Source organism: Pseudophryne corroboree, chromosome 9, assembly GCF_028390025.1.
Source record: "Pseudophryne corroboree isolate aPseCor3 chromosome 9, aPseCor3.hap2, whole genome shotgun sequence".
Lineage (NCBI taxonomy): Eukaryota > Metazoa > Chordata > Amphibia > Anura > Myobatrachidae > Pseudophryne > Pseudophryne corroboree.
Window position 1 is genome coordinate 215,441,864 of NC_086452.1, and position 21,258 is coordinate 215,463,121.

Below are 21,258 nucleotides of genomic sequence, written 5' to 3' on the forward strand. Positions count from 1 at the left end.
AATGACAGAAAATACCTTGCAATGGCTTTTTCATCATAGTCCTGAAATCTAGCACTTAAAATTATATTTTGGAAGGGCTTCTGAATTTATCTCCTCCCTTATAAATAAGAATCAATAAGAAAACAGCTCAAATTGAAAACAGGAGTACATGGTATAAGGTTCCCTTATTATTTTGCACATCCACACCTGTATGGCTCATGCCAACTAAATGGTTTTATGAATGGAATGGAATGAAAACTTATATGTGCATGCATGAAGTCATTATTCAACAAAATGTTTGCCATGGAAACCAATGTACAACATCTGGCACTTCAATGCATCTGCTGCCAGTCTAATGGGCCCTAAACACTGGGCGATATTACTGAAAGATATGAACAATCTCGTTCATTAATGAACGAGATACCGTTCATATCTTTCAGTGTGGAGGCAGCAACGATGAACGATGCGCGGCCCCGGACGGCGGATCGCGCAGTGTGTAGGGCCCATAAGTCAACGTGGAACTTCTCCTTGTTCCAATGTCTTGTATTAGACATATAAGAGGGAAGAAAAAGAGTATAGGATACAGAATTCATCTGCTGGGAACCATTTGGGAGATAGTATATTGCTATAAGTGGTTCAGGAGAACATTATTTGCGTTACCTGGCATATATGAGTAGAGTTTTGATGCAGTAAGCTGCTTACAGTATGTATTGTAGCATTTAAAGACCATATGCCTAAATAAAATGCTCTATAGTGAAGTCACCAAAGGTTTCCTGAATTTGACAAAACACAATAGCACGTTATACTCCTATTAAATGCCCATTGTTTATCTTTAGCTAAATGAATTAATGAATCTAGGCTTCCATTTTATAGTTGTATTTGTATTGCACAAGCACAAATAACAGAGGGGAAAATTCAGTTTTCTGTGCTAAAGTATACACTAAAAAGATGTGTTGCCAGTATGGCCTGGTTCCTACATTTGGAATCATCTCAGCTTCCGTTTGGTCCTGGGTTCTCTCACACTGAATTAGTTTAGCAGAATTGAGAAACAATTGATTAGGCAATGCCTCCCAAGGCTTACTTGCAGCCCTCTGAGCTCCACATGCAGCCCTCCGCTCTTTCCTGCTTACTGTATAAAGTTAGATTTATACAGAAAGTAACTCTTGTTTAAAATGCTTACTGATATATTATTACAGATGCAGTAGATGTCTCTTTATTTGATTAACTGCTTTGGTTTGACTCATTGCTGATAGTAAGGGTAGAGGGCCACAACATGTAGCACCTAAAGTGCATTTGGTTACTTTTCACTAGATTGCTTTAAATGGCTCTCACATCATTCCAGAAAAGGGAACCAAGGGAAACCCTGCATAGGTATTCAAATGTATTCAGAAAACAGAGATTTTAGTCCTAATAATGACGATTTGGAAAGAGCTAATACGATTAGAAAATTTTGCATACTGACCAGTAACAATAGATCTGTACTGTTTAAATAAAAAGAAGTAACCGATGGGTCAGTAGGCTAGCAATATGATATGGTATTATAGATCTATTTTTAAATCCATGACTCTTTTTTTTAACATGGTATAAACCGCAAGAACCTCTCAGTGAATGATTATCTGTCGTCCTTATTGATAAGATCCATCAAATGTCAGGCTGTGTGCTGTTACAGAAAAACATTGATTTTTCAGACAATAAACTCCAACCTGATTTTTTTTCTCTGTTTCAAAGGTGGAAAAACCAAAGGTAGAGGAAGATTGATTCATATCAAGCACTAAGCTAATCTCATCTCAACAACAGTCCCAACCTTGGAACAAAGGATGCACTTTGGTTTATCATCTCTGCAATATAAAACTTCCTTTTTAGTCAAATTCCTTTTTTTTTGAGAATTATCTCTGAACATCGAGACTGTAATAAGTCAACATTTGTGAAAAAATGTGTTAAACATATCAGAACCAAATAGCAACTTTTGCAATCTTTAAAGGAACTGCTGTCCATGAACGTGAAAGCCCCACCTACTACCAGTGAAGAAATTTGAACTTTCATTTCATGTACGCTGATCTGACGAAATTAGACCAATGACCTTTAACCATTAAATATTGAAAGTTGGACAAAGAATGTTGGGTTTACATCAATATCCTCGACATTACTGTAGAAATATATTTCCCAGCTTTGAGCTGTAAAAGTTAACGTCTTGGAATTACTTCATCAAGTGAGGTCCTAACAAGCATCGCGATATGTACCTGTCCATAGTGCTGAATCTCCACACCTTGTGGGTGGCAGTCTCAATAGCAATGCAGCATGGACACTATGATATGTGTAAGACACAAACAAAATCTGATGAAGGCATTGTGTGGGAGTATATGGCTTGCCAACCAGAATCTAAAGACATGACACCATATCTGAGGGTAAAGCTGGATCCTCCAAACAGTACCTGTGGAGACCCACCAGAACCCTTCTGTGCAATGGTAAGTGGAGCAAATTATAGTAAAACAGATATAAACCAATGCAATTGTGATTATGAGTTAATTTATTTTTAATATATTCTATTGACTATAATCTAGTGTTATATACAGGTACATGTATGCTAGTCCAAGTAAACAGAATACTGTGCACAGATCAGGAGATCGACAACAACCAAAATGTGTCATAATGAAGAATTTAGTAGAATGTCTTTATGAAATAAAATAAAAGGACAGCTTAGAAGGGCCAATTCCATTCAGTAAGTTGAAAGCAAAAAACCCTGTGAGTCTGTTGAGTCTATTACAAGCAACAAATAAATGTGTAGCAATGTATTAAGATGTATTATGTCCAGTAGCAGCAGCTACACAAGACCATGAATAAGTTATAGAGAGAGCTTAATTCATATGGGTTATTAGTAATGAGAATCTATGAAAGTAACCATTGTATAAGCAACAACATACAGCAGGTTGTATTAGAGCTTACAAAAACAAAATCATTTTCAGTTACCCGATAGGTAAAAAAGTTATCTTCCTAAAACTAGCTTCTTGCCCATTTTTCTCAATTAAAGAAAACACCTTAGACATATACAATATATAAAGGGAGATGAATGAAGCCTTGAAAAGAGATAAGTGGAGTCATTGCCCAAAGCAACCAATAAGCTTCTATAATTTCAAATATTGTGCTAGATAAATGACAGAAGCTGACTGGTTTCCTTGCGCAACTTCACTTTACTATATCTCTCTCTGAGGCTTGATACATCTGCTCAATAGCATCTAAATGTTCATAGCCATTCACATAATTCCCATGCACTGTATGATTAGCGCTAACATTACCAGTAACTTATATCAATACAGTACTAAACAATATTATTATATTGCCTAGTTTGTGAGCATCACATACAATTTGATGCCATTGCACAAGTGCACTTTAGGTTACAAGCATTACCAAGATGCCAGCTAGCCTGGATCCAGGTACTGTAATTGCAAGGAGATAGTGAAAGGTTGCATACTGTAAGAAACACAGTGAAAATATATTTGTAGCAAATGTGCTGATAAGCACCCAAATTCCTCAACGCAGAGTCATTGCATCTAGATTGTTTGTTAATTATGTATCTTGCCTTAGTCTTTTGAATACCTTATGAATTAATTGATCTGACCACCTCCATATGGAAGCAATGTGTGCTCTGGCAGCATCTGATTGGTTGTGAGCTGCTCACATTCAGTCATATACTGCCCTCTACAGCATTTAATGCTCCCCTTCTTCAGACATCTACATCCACTTTCATTTACTGCAAGGCATGTGTGCACAAATCTTTATAAGGTATATTTATAGGAATAATGCAAGCAATTAGAGCACACAGTGGAATAGCATGCGGTTTCTGTAGGCTTTAAATGAGCTTCTTTAAGAATAATAAGTTTGTACCAATCTAATCATCTTGGCTACTTTATGTATTTAACATTATTTCTGTACAATTCTACTGCATTTGTATGACTTTCAATTAAGTGTTACCAATATTTTAAATTGAATACAATCATCTGTTATAGGGGAATATCTTAGTTTCTATCATAATTTGCATTCTGATGTTTTCTGGTGGTAACATGTAATATTGGAACTGAAATATAGAACATTGAATTAATCTAAATTTTGACTAGAGCCATCTAATTATACTATTGTCTACACAACGCTGAGGGCAGTGATGGTTGTAAGGTGCTCTAATATTCAGCCATCTACAGATGAGTGACATCACTGAGGCACAACGTGGTATCGTCCTGCCTAAGTCAGTGGGCCCTGCTCTCATGTCTTATGTCATCATTGTGGCGAGGCGACGGTTACACTTCAAAATATAATGAAATGAATACATCAGTAAAGAGCCACTAAACTTAATTTTCAGGTTAACTAATAAAGAGCTACCAATAAAATGTATCTAGTGTGTGTGTGTGTGTGTGTGTGTGTGTGTGTGTGTGTGCGCGCGCGTGTGTGTGTGTGTGTGTGTGTGTGTGTGTGTGTGTGTGTGTGTGTAAATATTTTCAGAATTGACAGGCCTTGAGATTCACAGTTTTCAACAATTTTCTGTAAGAAAAGTACAGATTTATTGCAGTGGTCTTCACTTGATTTATTAACAGGAAGAGAGTTATGTACTAATATAATGGATTACCACTTTCACTTTAGCAGTAATCTCACTAAATCCCTGATAGTTTCATGAAATCCAAAACTATTACATAACCCTGAAATCTGCTGTATGTAGAGAAATATCTCCCCCCAACCAGGGACAGTGCTACCAGTAGAGACTTGGCTTTAGCTTAGGCTGCCATGGTTTAAGGGGCACCTAAAACACCGATTGAGTGACACAGAGACACTCACTCAGTCTTTTTTATTTCCTGATGTTCCCTAACAATAGGTGTCAGTCACTAACATGGATGACCAGCAGCTGACAGCTTCTTACTTGTGTAACTGTCAGCTGCTGCCATGTCGGTGATGGGCTAGAAGTGTGAAATCATAGCGCAGCGCCACACTTAGGGGGATATGTATCATACCATCTAAAAAGTGGAGAGGTTGCCCATAGCAACCAGTCAACTTGTGACAATGACAAACTGTCATTTTATAGACTGTACTAAATAAAAGATAAGTAGAAGCTGATTAGTTGCTCTGGGCAACGTCAACACTTTAGATGGTTTGATACATCTTCACCTTAGAGTGTGACACCAAGGAGCAGGAGATGCTGTCCACCTACCCCATATAAGGTAAGCAGTGGGGGGCCCCAGGGGCACAGAACTGTAAAGAAAGGACAATCAGGACATCCATGGCACTTCCACTGGCCATGCCCCTAATCACAGCTTTCTGTCCTATAACGTGAAAACATATGTGTGAGATTTGCTGTGGTAACGCTTTTATAAAAGTCCAGGTGTAGGTGTAGTGGTCCTTTAAATAATGTAGCATTTGTCCCAATACTACAGATGCATCTTTCAGCTGTCGTCATTCCACCCTCCCCTCCCCATATAAGTTGAGTCTCATGTGGCTAGTCTGAGGAGAAATGACAATGCTTTATTATTTTTTTTAAATAGCTTCATTTAATTACACGTTATTGTTTCCATAATTATTTTAACACTGTCGGGCTTGTCGAAAAATTGGGATCTACACAATGATTCTATAAATGTAAGATGATCATGAGGGAATTCATTGAGGAATATTATTAATCTTATGCAGAGGTTTCACATATTTCCTCTTAATATTAGTCATTCTACTATTGAATTAGATATGAGTGACTGATCAACATTTTCTCTACAACTTTCATTAAAGATGTGTCTGCAGCCATATGAATAGAGATCTAAACCCCAGGTGTTTATCAGTAGACATGTAATGGCTCTTTGTAATGCGACAGGAAAAGATCTTTCATAAGATTAGAACGAGCCATGTAAACACATAGGAGGCGATTTATCAATCGATCGGGTTCCTAACATCTTCATCAGAACCTTGTGTTCTCAGGGCAGATTATACCTGCCAGATAAAGCCTGTCATTTGCATTACCATGGCAGTGCCTGAGCCTCCACAAAATAATAAAGTATTCTGCAGTATATGACTTTTCTTAAAGTGGATGAGGTGGTTATTTTAGGCCCAGTCGTTAACATAAGCATTATATGCACTATACTAGTTTTTAGAAATGACAATGTAATAACTAAACAGGGCCTGTATGTTTTTACCCATAATCCAATAATTGTGTGTCATGCGTAGTACTGTGTCACCTACCACAGGTTCAAAGCTTTTGCCCTTCAAAGAGTTAACCTTCCCGTCTTGTTTAAAACCAAGTCTGCATTCATTAACACATTGATGGGGCTATGCAGCTAAGAAGCAAGTGCCAATTTTCTCTCCTGACATAGTGTGGCTACGCTTGATTAGAGAGTGCGCCTGTATTACAGCTGCTAACTCCGCTCTATTCATCACTTGAACATCTGTAGATTGTGTGCAGAGGAGTAACGAGGCGTCCACACTGAGATAACTGGAAGCTAAAGTGCCACTATCTGGGTGCTTTGTCTTGTGTTCAGTAGCTGTTAGTGCTTAGGTGCCTGTAGACATCCATTACATATGTTTATTTGCATTCTAGAAGAATGGAGATCTTCCCTGCAGCACACAAATTCTGTTTTTTATTGCCAATCTGTGTTATAGAATGCATGCATAGAATAGATGCATGGACTTTGTTAATACACTTTATCTCATGTTGTTGATGTTTTAGGAGCAGGTGTGGTTTTAATTAAGAATGAGATGCGTACAGCAGAGGTTATATACTCGGACTAAGCAATTGCTTGCTTAAAGTTCTTCAATAAACTGCTAAGTACTCATAATGGAATGACCTTTTCCGTGTAGCTACAACATAGGGCCAAGATGACAGACATCAATTTCATCTCCCAGTAACTAACTACAGTACCTTCTCCTTGTAATTCCATATTATACTATATTCCACTTACTGTGCCTTGTATCGCCTCACCTTATTAGTCATTACAGCTTCTCCACTTTGTACTTACACTATATGTTATAAATCAATCCATTTAAAAAATAAATACATTTATGAAGTCATGTTATAGGGGTTTAGTGACATTCCACAAAGTCAAGAAATATGCTTAGACAGATACATATAAAAAAAAAAAAAAGCTGTACTGGCATTTATGACCAGTATGTGGCAGTGCAGAGTCCTCACATTGGGTGTGGTTCAATAGATCTACAGTAAAAAGAGAGACAATCAATAGGTCAACCAAATGGTCGACATAGAAAAGGTAGACAGTAGAAAAGGTTGACAGGTACATGAAAATGGTCGGCACAAAAAAATGGTCAACGCAAGTATGTTTTGTTGTTTTGTGTGTGTAATTTTGTATGTTTCACTATATTTGAGCCAAATTAGTGGAAACGTGTTTGCTCGCCATACTTTGGGCAAGGAGCCTTCCTTCGGCACAGGTTACTATTCATAGTCCACATGGGTGGTAAATGATGAGAAAGTAGAAAAAAATTAAAACAAACTTGTTGACCATTGACATGTCTACCAATTGAACATGTCGACCTTAAGCACTGTCTACCTTTTACCTGCTGACCTTTTGACCCTGTCGATCTATTGCATGTTGACCATTTGGGGTCAACCTACTGACTGTCTATCTTTTTACTGTAGATCTATCAAGATGAAGGGCTCACATTCACACCATGGCTATACATAGTACAGTATCACTTGCACTGTATAGCAGGGTAGATTTGGGTGGGTTATATTATTTCTGTGCATGGTAAATACTGACTGCTTAATTTTAACACTGCAATTTAGATTTCAGTTTGAACACACCCCACCCAAATCTAACTCTCTCTGCCCATGTTATATCTGCCCCACCTGCAGTGCACATGGTTATGTCCAGTTGTGTGCTTTTTTGGTTTGCTAACAATAGGACCATAGGACCTTATTCAGCTTTAATTGCGGTTTTGCTAATTTATCAAAACTGCAACTGCTAGCACTCGCATGCTGGGGGCCGCCCAGCACAGGGCAAGGCCACCAAGCATGCTAATGGCTGCCAGCGATGCAATCCCAATTTAATCTTACCCGTCGCAGCAGCCGCATGTGATATCACACGGCTGCCCCAAAAATGGCCCTATTTTTGCAGCCATGCCTCTGTCTCCCGAACAGCCCCGCACATGCCTCTGTCTGTCATTCAGGAAGAGGCATTTGCATCAATGCGATGCGATAACATTTCCCCGTCCGCGCGCGCGCAGAACAGGCCCTGTACATGTGCACTGGCCGTGATAATGGGAAAATGCAATCACATTTTGGATGCGATTGAAGCTGAATAAGGTCCTTAGTATGGTATCACTTGCATAGCATACCAGGGTAGGATGCATGTATACTGCACCTTTGTTATGTGTGTATATTTATTTGTGATATTATATATTTGTGATAAAACTAATTAAAGCCCTTTGTTATTGTGGGAAACCTTCTGAAGAGTGGGAAAGTGAAGTTGCCCATTGCAACTAATTCACTTCTACTTATCTTTTTATAGAATGTACTTGAAAAATGCTACCCAGAAGCTGACTGATTGCTACTACCAGTTTCTCCACTTGTCTACTTTTCCACTCTTTAGAAATTTCACACATATCCAAACTATACATTGTAGCTCCATTTTTTACAGATTCTTACAGTTATTCCCCTCTCTGCATCTTACTACTGCTCCTCGCGCTGCTCATTGTGCCTTACCACTACCAGTCCTTTTAATACTTCTGTTACGTTACCTCCCACCTCCAATCTCCATTTCTTGCTGACTTATACATTTGGGACATGCAGACTCATACAGCTGGGACATGCTGACTCATACACCTGAGACATGCAGACTCATAGAGCTGGGACATGCAGACTCATACACTTGGGAAAGGCAGACTCATACAGCTGGGACATGCAGACTCATACTTTGGGACATGCAGACTCATACACTTGGGACATGCAGACTCATACACCTGGGACATGCAGACTCATACACCTGGGACATGCAGACTCATACAGCTGGGACATGCAGACTCATACACTTGGGACAGGCAGACTCATACAGCTGGGACATGCAAACTCATACACCTGGGACATACAGACTCATACACTTGGGACATGCAGACTCATACACTAGGGACAGGCAGACTCATACAGCTGGGACATGCAGACTCATACACCTGTGACATGCAGACTCATACGTCGGGACATGCAGACTCATACACTTGGGACATGCATACTCATACACCTGGGACATGCAGACTCATACACTTGGGACTGGCAGACTGAAACAGCTGGGACATGCAGACTCATACAGGTGGGACATGCTGACTCATACACTTGGGACAGGCAGACTCATACAGCTGCGACATGCAGACTCATACACCTGGGACATGCAGACTCATACGTTGGAACATGCAGACTCATACACTTGGGACATGCAGACTCATACACCTGGGACATGCAGACTCATACACTTGGGACAGACAGACTGATACAGCTGGGACATGCAGACTCATACACCTGGGACATGCAGACTCATACATTTGGGACATGCAGACTCATACAGCTGGGACATGCAGACTCATACACTTGAGACATGCAGACTCATACAGCTGGGACATGCAGACTCATACACTTGGGACAGGCCGACTCATACAGCTGGGACATGCAGACTCATACACCTGGGACATGCAGACTCATACACTTGGGACAGGCAGACTCATACAGCTGGGACATGCAGACTCATACACCTGGGACATGCAGACTCATACTTTGGGACATACAGACTCATACACTTGGGACATGCAGAGTCATACACCTGGGACATGCAGACTCATACACTTGGGACAGGCAGACTGATACAGCTTGGACATGCAGACTCATACTTTGGGACATGCAGACTCATACAGCTGGGACATACAGACTCATACACTTGGGACATGCAGACTCATACACTAGGGACAGGCAGACTCATACAGCTGGGACATGCAGACTCATACACCTGGGACATGCAGACTCATACGTTGGGACATGCAGACTCATACACCTGGGACATGCAGACTCATACGTTGGGACATGCAGACTCATACACTTGGGACATGCATACTCATACACCTGGGACATGCAGACTCATACATTTGGGACAGGAAGACTGATACAGCTGGGACATGCAGACTCATACAGCTGGGACATGCAGACTCATACACCTGGGACATGCAGACTAATACACAGGGGACATGCAGACTCATGCTTTACCCTTGGGACATGCAGACTCATACACTTGGGACATGCAGACTCTTACACCTGGGACATGCAGACTCATACACTTGGGACATGCAGACTCATACACTTGGGACATGCAGACTCATACAGCTGGGACATGAAGACTCATACAGCTGGGACATGTAGACTCATACTGTACCCTTGGGACATGCAGACTCATACACTTGGGCATGCAGACTCATACACTAGGGGCAGGCAGACTCATACACCTGGGACATGCAGACTCATACACCTGAGACATGCAGTCTCATACGTTGGGACATGCAGACTCATACACTTGGGACATGCAGACTCATACACCTGGGACATGCAGACTCATACACTTGGGACAGGCAGACAGATACAGCTGGGACATGCAGACTCATACAGCTGGGACATGCAGACTCATACACTTGGGACAGGCAGACTCATACAGCTGGGACATGCAGACTCATACACTTGGGACAGGCAGACTCATACAGCTGGGACATGCAGACTCATACACCTGGGATATGCAGACTCATACGTTGGGACATGCAGACTCATACACTTGGGACATGCAGACTCATACACCTGGGACATGCAGACTCATACACTTGGGACAGGCAGACTCATACAGCTGGGACATGCTGACTCATACACCTGAGACATGCAGACTCATAGAGCTGGGACATGCAGACTCATACACTTGGGAAAGGCAGACTCATACAGCTGGGACATGCAGACTCATACTTTGGGACATGCAGACTCATACACTTGGGACATGCAGACTCATACACCTGGGACATGCAGACTCATACACCTGGGACATGCAGACTCATACAGCTGGGACATGCAGACTCATACACTTGGGACAGGCAGACTCATACAGCTGGGACATGCAAACTCATACACCTGGGACATACAGACTCATACACTTGGGACATGCAGACTCATACACTAGGGACAGGCAGACTCATACAGCTGGGACATGCAGACTCATACACCTGTGACATGCAGACTCATACGTCGGGACATGCAGACTCATACACTTGGGACATGCATACTCATACACCTGGGACATGCAGACTCATACACTTGGGACTGGCAGACTGAAACAGCTGGGACATGCAGACTCATACAGGTGGGACATGCTGACTCATACACTTGGGACAGGCAGACTCATACAGCTGCGACATGCAGACTCATACACCTGGGACATGCAGACTCATACGTTGGAACATGCAGACTCATACACTTGGGACATGCAGACTCATACACCTGGGACATGCAGACTCATACACTTGGGACAGACAGACTGATACAGCTGGGACATGCAGACTCATACACCTGGGACATGCAGACTCATACATTTGGGACATGCAGACTCATACAGCTGGGACATGCAGACTCATACACTTGAGACATGCAGACTCATACAGCTGGGACATGCAGACTCATACACTTGGGACAGGCCGACTCATACAGCTGGGACATGCAGACTCATACACCTGGGACATGCAGACTCATACACTTGGGACAGGCAGACTCATACAGCTGGGACATGCAGACTCATACACCTGGGACATGCAGAGTCATACACCTGGGACATGCAGACTCATACACTTGGGACAGGCAGACTGATACAGCTTGGACATGCAGACTCATACTTTGGGACATGCAGACTCATACAGCTGGGACATACAGACTCATACACTTGGGACATGCAGACTCATACACTAGGGACAGGCAGACTCATACAGCTGGGACATGCAGACTCATACACCTGGGACATGCAGACTCATACGTTGGGACATGCAGACTCATACACCTGGGACATGCAGACTCATACGTTGGGACATGCAGACTCATACACTTGGGACATGCATACTCATACACCTGGGACATGCAGACTCATACATTTGGGACAGGAAGACTGATACAGCTGGGACATGCAGACTCATACAGCTGGGACATGCAGACTCATACACCTGGGACATGCAGACTAATACACAGGGGACATGCAGACTCATGCTTTACCCTTGGGACATGCAGACTCATACACTTGGGACATGCAGACTCTTACACCTGGGACATGCAGACTCATACACTTGGGACATGCAGACTCATACACTTGGGACATGCAGACTCATACAGCTGGGACATGAAGACTCATACAGCTGGGACATGTAGACTCATACTGTACCCTTGGGACATGCAGACTCATACACTTGGGCATGCAGACTCATACACTAGGGGCAGGCAGACTCATACACCTGGGACATGCAGACTCATACACCTGAGACATGCAGTCTCATACGTTGGGACATGCAGACTCATACACTTGGGACATGCAGACTCATACACCTGGGACATGCAGACTCATACACTTGGGACAGGCAGACAGATACAGCTGGGACATGCAGACTCATACAGCTGGGACATGCAGACTCATACACTTGGGACAGGCAGACTCATACAGCTGGGACATGCAGACTCATACACTTGGGACAGGCAGACTCATACAGCTGGGACATGCAGACTCATACACCTGGGATATGCAGACTCATACGTTGGGACATGCAGACTCATACACTTGGGACATGCAGACTCATACACCTGGGACATGCAGACTCATACACTTGGGACAGGCAGACTCATACACCTGGGACATGCAGACTAATACACAGGGGACATGCAGACTCATGCTTTACCCTTGGGACATGCAGACTCATACACTTTGGACATGCAGACTCATACACCTGGGACATGCAGATTCATACACCTGGGACATGCAGACTCATACACTTGGGACATGCAGACTCATACACTTGGGACATGCAGACTCATACACCTGGGACATTCAGACTCATACACCTGGGACATGCAGACTCATACACTTGGGACATGCAGACTAGAGATGAGCGCCTGAAATTTTTCGGGTTTTGTGTTTTGGTTTTGGGTTCGGTTCCGCGGCCGTGTTTTGGGTTCGAACGCGTTTTGGCAAAACCTCACCGAATTATTTTTGTCGGATTCGGGTGTGTTTTGGATTCGGGTGTTTTTTTCAAAAAACCCTAAAAAACAGCTTAAATCATAGAATTTGGGGGTCATTTTGATCCCAAAGTATTATTAACCTCAAAAAACATAATTTACACTCATTTTCAGCCTATTCTGAACACATCACACCTCACAATATTATTTTTAGTCCTAAAATTTGCACCGAGGTCGCTGTGTGAGTAAGATAAGCGACCCTAGTGGCCGACACAAACACCGGGCCCATCTAGGAGTGGCACTGCAGTGTCACGCAGGATGTCCCTTCCAAAAAACCCTCCCCAAACAGCACATGACGCAAAGAAAAAAAGAGGCGCAATGAGGTAGCTGTGTGAGTAAGATTAGCGACCCTAGTGGCCGACACAAACACCGGGCCCATCTAGGAGTGGCACTGCAGTGTCACGCAGGATGGCCCTTCCAAAAAACCCTCCCCAAACAGCACATGACGCAAAGAAAAAAAGAGGCGCAATGAGGTAGCTGACTGTGTGAGTAAGATTAGCGACCCTAGTGGCCGACACAAACACCGGGCACATCTAGGAGTGGCACTGCAGTGTCACGCAGGATGTCCCTTCCAAAAAACCCTCCCCAAACAGCACATGGCGCAAAGAAAAAAAGAGGCGCAATGAGGTAGCTGTGTGAGTAAGATTAGCGACCCTAGTGGCCGACACAAACACCGGGCCCATCTAGGAGTGGCACTGCAGTGTCACGCAGGATGTCCCTTCCAAAAAACCCTCCCCAATCAGCACATGATGCAAAGAAAAAGAAAAGAAAAAAGAGGTGCAAGATGGAATTATCCTTGGGCCCTCCCACCCACCCTTATGTTGTATAAACAAAACAGGACATGCACACTTTAACCAACCCATCATTTCAGTGACAGGGTCTGCCACACGACTGTGACTGATATGACGGGTTGGTTTGGACCCCCCCCAAAAAAGAAGCAATTAATCTCTCCTTGCACAAACTGGCTCTACAGAGGCAAGATGTCCACCTCATCTTCACCCTCCGATATATCACCGTGTACATCCCCCTCCTCACAGATTATCAATTCGTCCCCACTGGAATCCACCATCTCAGCTCCCTGTGTACTTTGTGGAGGCAATTGCTGCTGGTCAATGTCTCCGCGGAGGAATTGATTATAATTCATTTTAATGAACATCATCTTCTCCACATTTTCTGGATGTAACCTCGTACGCCGATTGCTGACAAGGTGAGCGGCGGCACTAAACACTCTTTCGGAGTACACACTTGTGGGAGGGCAACTTAGGTAGAATAAAGCCAGTTTGTGCAAGGGCCTCCAAATTGCCTCTTTTTCCTGCCAGTATAAGTACGGACTGTGTGACGTGCCTACTTGGATGCGGTCACTCATATAATCCTCCACCATTCTATCAATGTTGAGAGAATCATATGCAGTGACAGTAGACGACATGTCCGTAATCGTTGTCAGGTCCTTCAGTCCGGACCAGATGTCAGCATCAGCAGTCGCTCCAGACTGCCCTGCATCACCGCCAGCGGGTGGGCTCGGAATTCTGAGCCTTTTCCTCGCACCCCCAGTTGCGGGAGAATGTGAAGGAGGAGATGTTGACAGGTCGCGTTCCGCTTGACTTGACAATTTTGTCACCAGCAGGTCTTTCAACCCCAGCAGACCTGTGTCTGCCGGAAAGAGAGATCCAAGGTAGGCTTTAAATCTAGGATCGAGCACGGTGGCCAAAATGTAGTGCTCTGATTTCAACAGATTGACCACCCGTGAATCCTTGTTAAGCGAATTAAGGGCTGCATCCACAAGTCCCACATGCCTAGCGGAATCGCTCCGTGTTAGCTCCTTCTTCAATGCCTCCAGCTTCTTCTGCAAAAGCCTGATGAGGGGAATGACCTGACTCAGGCTGGCAGTGTCTGAACTGACTTCACGTGTGGCAAGTTCAAAGGGCATCAGAACCTTGCACAACGTTGAAATCATTCTCCACTGCACTTGAGACAGGTGCATTCCATCTCCTATATCGTGCTCAATTGTATAGGCTTGAATGGCCTTTTGCTGCTCCTCCAACCTCTGAAGCATATAGAGGGTTGAATTCCACCTCGTTACCACTTCTTGCTTCAGATGATGGCAGGGCAGGTTCAGTAGTTTTTGGTGGTGCTCCAGTCTTCTGTACGTGGTGCCTGTACGCCGAAAGTGTCCCGCAATTTTTCTGGCCACCGACAGCATCTCTTGCACGCCCCTGTCGTTTTTTAAAAAATTCTGCACCACCAAATTCAAGGTATGTGCAAAACATGGGACGTGCTGGAATTTGCCCATATTTAATGCACACACAATATTGCTGGCGTTGTCCGATGCCACAAATCCACAGGAGAGTCCAATTGGGGTAAGCCATTCCGCGATGATCTTCCTCAGTTGCCGTAACAGGTTTTCAGCTGTGTGCGTATTCTGGAAAGCGGTGATACAAAGCGTAGCCTGCCTAGGAAAGAGTTGGCGTTTGCGAGATGCTGCTACTGGTGCCGCCGCTGCTGTTCTTGCGGCGGGAGTCCATACATCTACCCAGTGGGCTGTCACAGTCATATAGTCCTGACCCTGCCCTGCTCCACTTGTCCACATGTCCGTGGTTAAGTGGACATTGGGTACAACTGCATTTTTTAGGACACTGGTGAGTCTTTTTCTGACGTCCGTGTACATTCTCGGTATCGCCTGCCTAGAGAAGTGGAACCTAGATGGTATTTGGTAACGGGGGCACACTGCCTCAATAAATTGTCTAGTTCCCTGTGAACTAACGGCGGATACCGGACGCACGTCTAACACCAACATAGTTGTCAAGGACTCAGTTATCCGCTTTGCAGTAGGATGACTGCTGTGATATTTCATCTTCCTCGCAAAGGACTGTTGAACAGTCAATTGCTTACTGGAAGTAGTACAAGTGGGCTTACGACTTCCCCTCTGGGATGACCATCGACTCCCAGCGGCAACAACAGCAGCGCCAGCAGCAGTAGGCGTTACACGCAAGGATGCATCGGAGGAATCCCAGGCAGGAAAGGACTCGTCAGACTTGCCAGTGACATGGCCTGCAGGACTATTGGCATTCCTGGGGAAGGAGGAAATTGACACTGAGGGAGTTGGTGGGGTGGTTTGCGTGAGCTTGGTTACAAGAGGAAGGGATTTACTGGTCAGTGGACTGCTTCCGCTGTCACCCAAAGTTTTTGAACTTGTCACTGACTTATTATGAATGCGCTGCAGGTGACGTATAAGGGAGGATGTTCCGAGGTGGTTAACGTCCTTACCCCTACTTATTACAGCTTGACAAAGGGAACACACGGCTTGACACCTGTTGTCCGCATTTCTGGTGAAATACCTCCACACCGAAGAGCTGATTTTTTTGGTATTTTCACCTGGCATGTCAACGGCCATATTCCTCCCACGGACAACAGGTGTCTCCCCGGGTGCCTGACTTAAACAAACCACCTCACCATCAGAATCCTCCTGGTCAATTTCCTCCCCAGCGCCAGCAACACCCATATCCTCCTCATCCTGGTGTACTTCAACACTGACATCTTCAATCTGACTATCAGGAACTGGACTGCGGGTGCTCCTTCCAGCACTTGCAGGGGGCGTGCAAATAGTGGAAGGCGCATGCTCTTCACGTCCAGTGTTGGGAAGGTCAGGCATCGCAAACGACACAATTGGACTCTCCTTGTGGATTTGGGATTTCAAAGAACGCACAGTTCTTTGCGGTGCTTTTGCCAGCTTGAGTCTTTTCAGTTTTCTAGTGAGAGGCTGAGTGCTTCCATCCTCATGTGAAGCTGAACCACTAGCCATGAACATAGGCCAGGGCCTCAGCCGTTCCTTGCCACTCCGTGTGGTAAATGGCATATTGGCAAGTTTACGCTTCTCCTCCGACAATTTTATTTTAGGTTTTGGAGTCCTTTTTTTTCTGATATTTGGTGTTTTGGATTTGACATGCTCTGTACTATGACATTGGGCATCGGCCTTGGCAGACGACGTTGCTGGCATTTCATCGTCTCGGCCATGACTAGTGGCAGCAGCTTCAGCACGAGGTGGAAGTGGATCTTGATCTTTCCCTAATTTTGGAACCTCAACTTTTTTGTTCTCCATATTTTATAGGCAGAACTAAAAGGCACCTCAGGTAAACAATGGAGATGGATGGATTGGATAGTTTACTAGTATACAATTATGGACGGACTGCCACGGTTAGGTGGTATAAAAAAACCACGGTTAGGTGGTATATATTATAATAATAATACAATTATGGATGGACGGACTGCCTGCCGACTGCCGACACAGAGGTAGCCACAGCCGTGAACTACCGCACTGTACACTGGTTGATAAAGAGATAGTAGTATACTCGTAACAACTAGTATGACACTATGACGACGGTATAAAGAATGGAAAAAAAACCACGGTTAGGTGGTATATATTATAATAATAATACAATTATGGATGGACGGACTGCCTGCCGACTGCCGACACAGAGGTAGCCACAGCCGTGAACTACCGCACTGTACACTGGTTGATAAAGAGATAGTAGTATACTCGTAACAACTAGTATGACACTATGACGACGGTATAAAGAATGGAAAAAAAACCACGGTTAGGTGGTATATATTATAATAATAATACAATTATGGATGGACGGACTGCCTGCCGACTGCCGACACAGAGGTAGCCACAGCCGTGAACTACCGCACTGTACACTGGTTGATAAAGAGATAGTAGTATACTCGTAACAACTAGTATGACACTATGACGACGGTATAAAGAATGGAAAAAAAACCACGGTTAGGTGGTATATATTATAATAATAATACAATTATGGATGGACGGACTGCCTGCCGACTGCCGACACAGAGGTAGCCACAGCCGTGAACTACCGCACTGTACACTGGTTGATAAAGAGATAGTAGTATACTCGTAACAACTAGTATGACACTATGACGACGGTATAAAGAATGAAAAAAAAACCACGGTTAGGTGGTATATATTATAATAATAATACAATTATGGATGGACGGACTGCCTGCCGACTGCCGACACAGAGGTAGCCACAGCCGTGAACTACCGCACTGTACACTGGTTGATAAAGAGATAGTAGTATACTCGTAACAACTAGTATGACACTATGACGACGGTATAAAGAATGGAAAAAAAACCACGGTTAGGTGGTATATATTATAATAATAATACAATTATGGATGGACGGACTGCCTGCCGACTGCCGACACAGAGGTAGCCACAGCCGTGAACTACCGCACTGTACACTGGTTGATAAAGAGATAGTAGTATACTCGTAACAACTAGTATGACACTATGACGACGGTATAAAGAATGGAAAAAAAACCACGGTTAGGTGGTATATATTATAATAATAATACAATTATGGATGGACGGACTGCCTGCCGACTGCCGACACAGAGGTAGCCACAGCCGTGAACTACCGCACTGTACACTGGTTGATAAAGAGATAGTAGTATACTCGTAACAACTAGTATGACACTATGACGACGGTATAAAGAATGGAAAAAAAACCACGGTTAGGTGGTATATATTATAATAATAATACAATTATGGATGGACGGACTGCCTGCCGACTGCCGACACAGAGGTAGCCACAGCCGTGAACTACCGCACTGTACACTGGTTGATAAAGAGATAGTAGTATACTCGTAACAACTAGTATGACACTATGACGACGGTATAAAGAATGGAAAAAAAACCACGGTTAGGTGGTATATATTATAATAATAATACAATTATGGATGGACGGACTGCCTGCCGACTGCCGACACAGAGGTAGCCACAGCCGTGAACTACCGCACTGTACACTGGTTGATAAAGAGATAGTAGTATACTCGTAACAACTAGTATGACACTATGACGACGGTATAAAGAATGGAAAAAAAACCACGGTTAGGTGGTATATATTATAATAATAATACAATTATGGATGGACGGACTGCCTGCCGACTGCCGACACAGAGGTAGCCACAGCCGTGAACTACCGCACTGTACACTGGTTGATAAAGAGATAGTAGTATACTCGTAACAACTAGTATGACACTATGACGGTATAAAGAAAGAAAAAAAAATACCACGGTTAGGTGGTATATATTGTAATACAATTATGGATGGACGGACTGCCTGCCGAGTTCCGACTGCCGACACAGAGGTAGCCACAGCCGTGAACTACCGCACTGTACTGTGTCTGCTGCTAATATAGACTGGTTGATAAAGAGATAGTATACAATACATACAACAATGAATATACTACTATACTGGTGGTCAGGCACTGTGGTCACCACTAGTCACACTGGCAGTGGCACTCCTGCAGCAAAAGTGTGCACTGTTTAATTTTAAATTAATATAATATTATGTACTCCTGGGGGCTCCTGCTATAACAACCTGCAGTGCTCCCCAGTCTCCCCCACAATTATTATAAGCTTTGCCTTTTATACATTGATGTGCAGCACACTGGGCTGAGCTGAGTGCACACAGACTGAGTCACACTGTGTGACTGGCTGCTGCTGTGTATCGTTTTTTTTCAGGCAGAGAACGGATATAGCAGAGAACGGATATATATTAAAATAAATAAAAGCTAACTAACAACAACTGCACTGGTCACTGTGGTAAACTCTGTCTGACTCTGCACAATCTCTCTCTCTCTTCTAATCTAATTTCTAATGGAGAGGACGCCAGCCACGTCCTCTCCCTATCAATCTCAATGCACGTGTGAAAATGGCGGCGACGCGCGGCTCCTTATATAGAATCCGAGTCTCGCGAGAATCCGACAGCGTCATGATGACGTTCGGGCGCGCTCGGGTTAACCGAGCAAGGCGGGAGGATCCGAGTCTGCTCGGACCCGTGAAAAAAACATGAAGTTCGTGCGGGTTCGGTTTCAGAGAAACCGAACCCGCTCATCTCTAATGCAGACTCATACATTTGGGACATGCAGACTCATACACTTGGTACATGCAGACTCATACACCTGGGACATGTAGACTCATACACCTGGGACATGCAGACTCATACATTTGGGACATGCAGACTCATGCACTTGGGACATGCAGACTTATACAGCTGGGGCATACAGACTCATACAGCGGGGACATGCAGACTCATACTGTACACTTGGGACATGCAGACTCATACACTTGGGACATGCAGGCACACCATTGAGACATTTTTTACTACTGAGGAAACAGATATTATTAACTAAAGACAATGATTTTAAATAAAGTCATTATGTTATGGTCAGGGTTTAATTTAATACTGGGAAAGAAAAAACTAACTCTTGACTCCACCTTTGTGATAATACTAACCCCACACAAAATTTCTTATCAGTAAACACAGGACCTTATTCAGCTTCAGTCGCAATGCTGCGAAAATGCAGATCGACGATTATCGGCTGTCTGCGCATGTGCAGCATTGTGAACACGCGTGCGCGGGGGTTAGAACTGCGATCGCATCCAGAAAGGATGAGATCGTATTTTGATTGACAGCAGCAGGCTGCGGCATTATGGGGGTGTGGAGGCTAAAATGCGGGTGGCTCCAGGCCGTTTTCGGGGCAGTCGCATAATGTAACATGTGGTTGCTGTGATGGAAAAGATGGCCCTGTTGCGCCTGCATTCACAGTCTGTCTGAGTATGCAGGGGGCTACCGGTAAAGTCCGATGATGGCGCAGCCTGTGTTGCGTTCCAAACGCAATTCGGAACGGCACTTCACATGCTGACAGACAGCTATTGCATGCATTGGTTCTGGACTGTTTGTGTCGCAGTGCTAATCACGCCTCTCAGGTGTTCAGTTAGATAGGTGTGTTGTCAAGCATACAGATGACCTGCATGCCATTTATGTAACATCTCAGCTTGCTTCCTATTACTCTTCCCCTTACTGATCCCTATTTCTCCTAACTCTTCCTCTGCTACATTGCAATTTAAAGTTCCTCCTCTGCCACAACTAGTAAAACTACAGGTTCACCAGAAACCAACATTACAGAAACAGGTAACAGACAAGGTTATGCCTATAATGA

The 21,258-nt window shown here is 43.9% G+C and overlaps 1 protein-coding gene across 9 annotated transcripts in view; it reads left to right on the top strand.

The window, feature by feature from the left end:
* Positions 1 to 21,258, top strand: part of NTNG1 (netrin G1) — a 501,549-nt gene that overhangs the window by 17,909 nt on the left and 462,382 nt on the right. For all 9 annotated transcript variants that reach the window (XM_063940103.1, XM_063940104.1, XM_063940105.1 and 6 more), the window contains exon 2: positions 1,708 to 2,444. In XM_063940103.1, coding sequence (XP_063796173.1) covers positions 2,214 to 2,444 — 231 coding nt within the window. In that variant the 5' untranslated portion in view covers positions 1,708 to 2,213. The remainder of the gene's footprint in view (positions 1 to 1,707; positions 2,445 to 21,258) is intronic.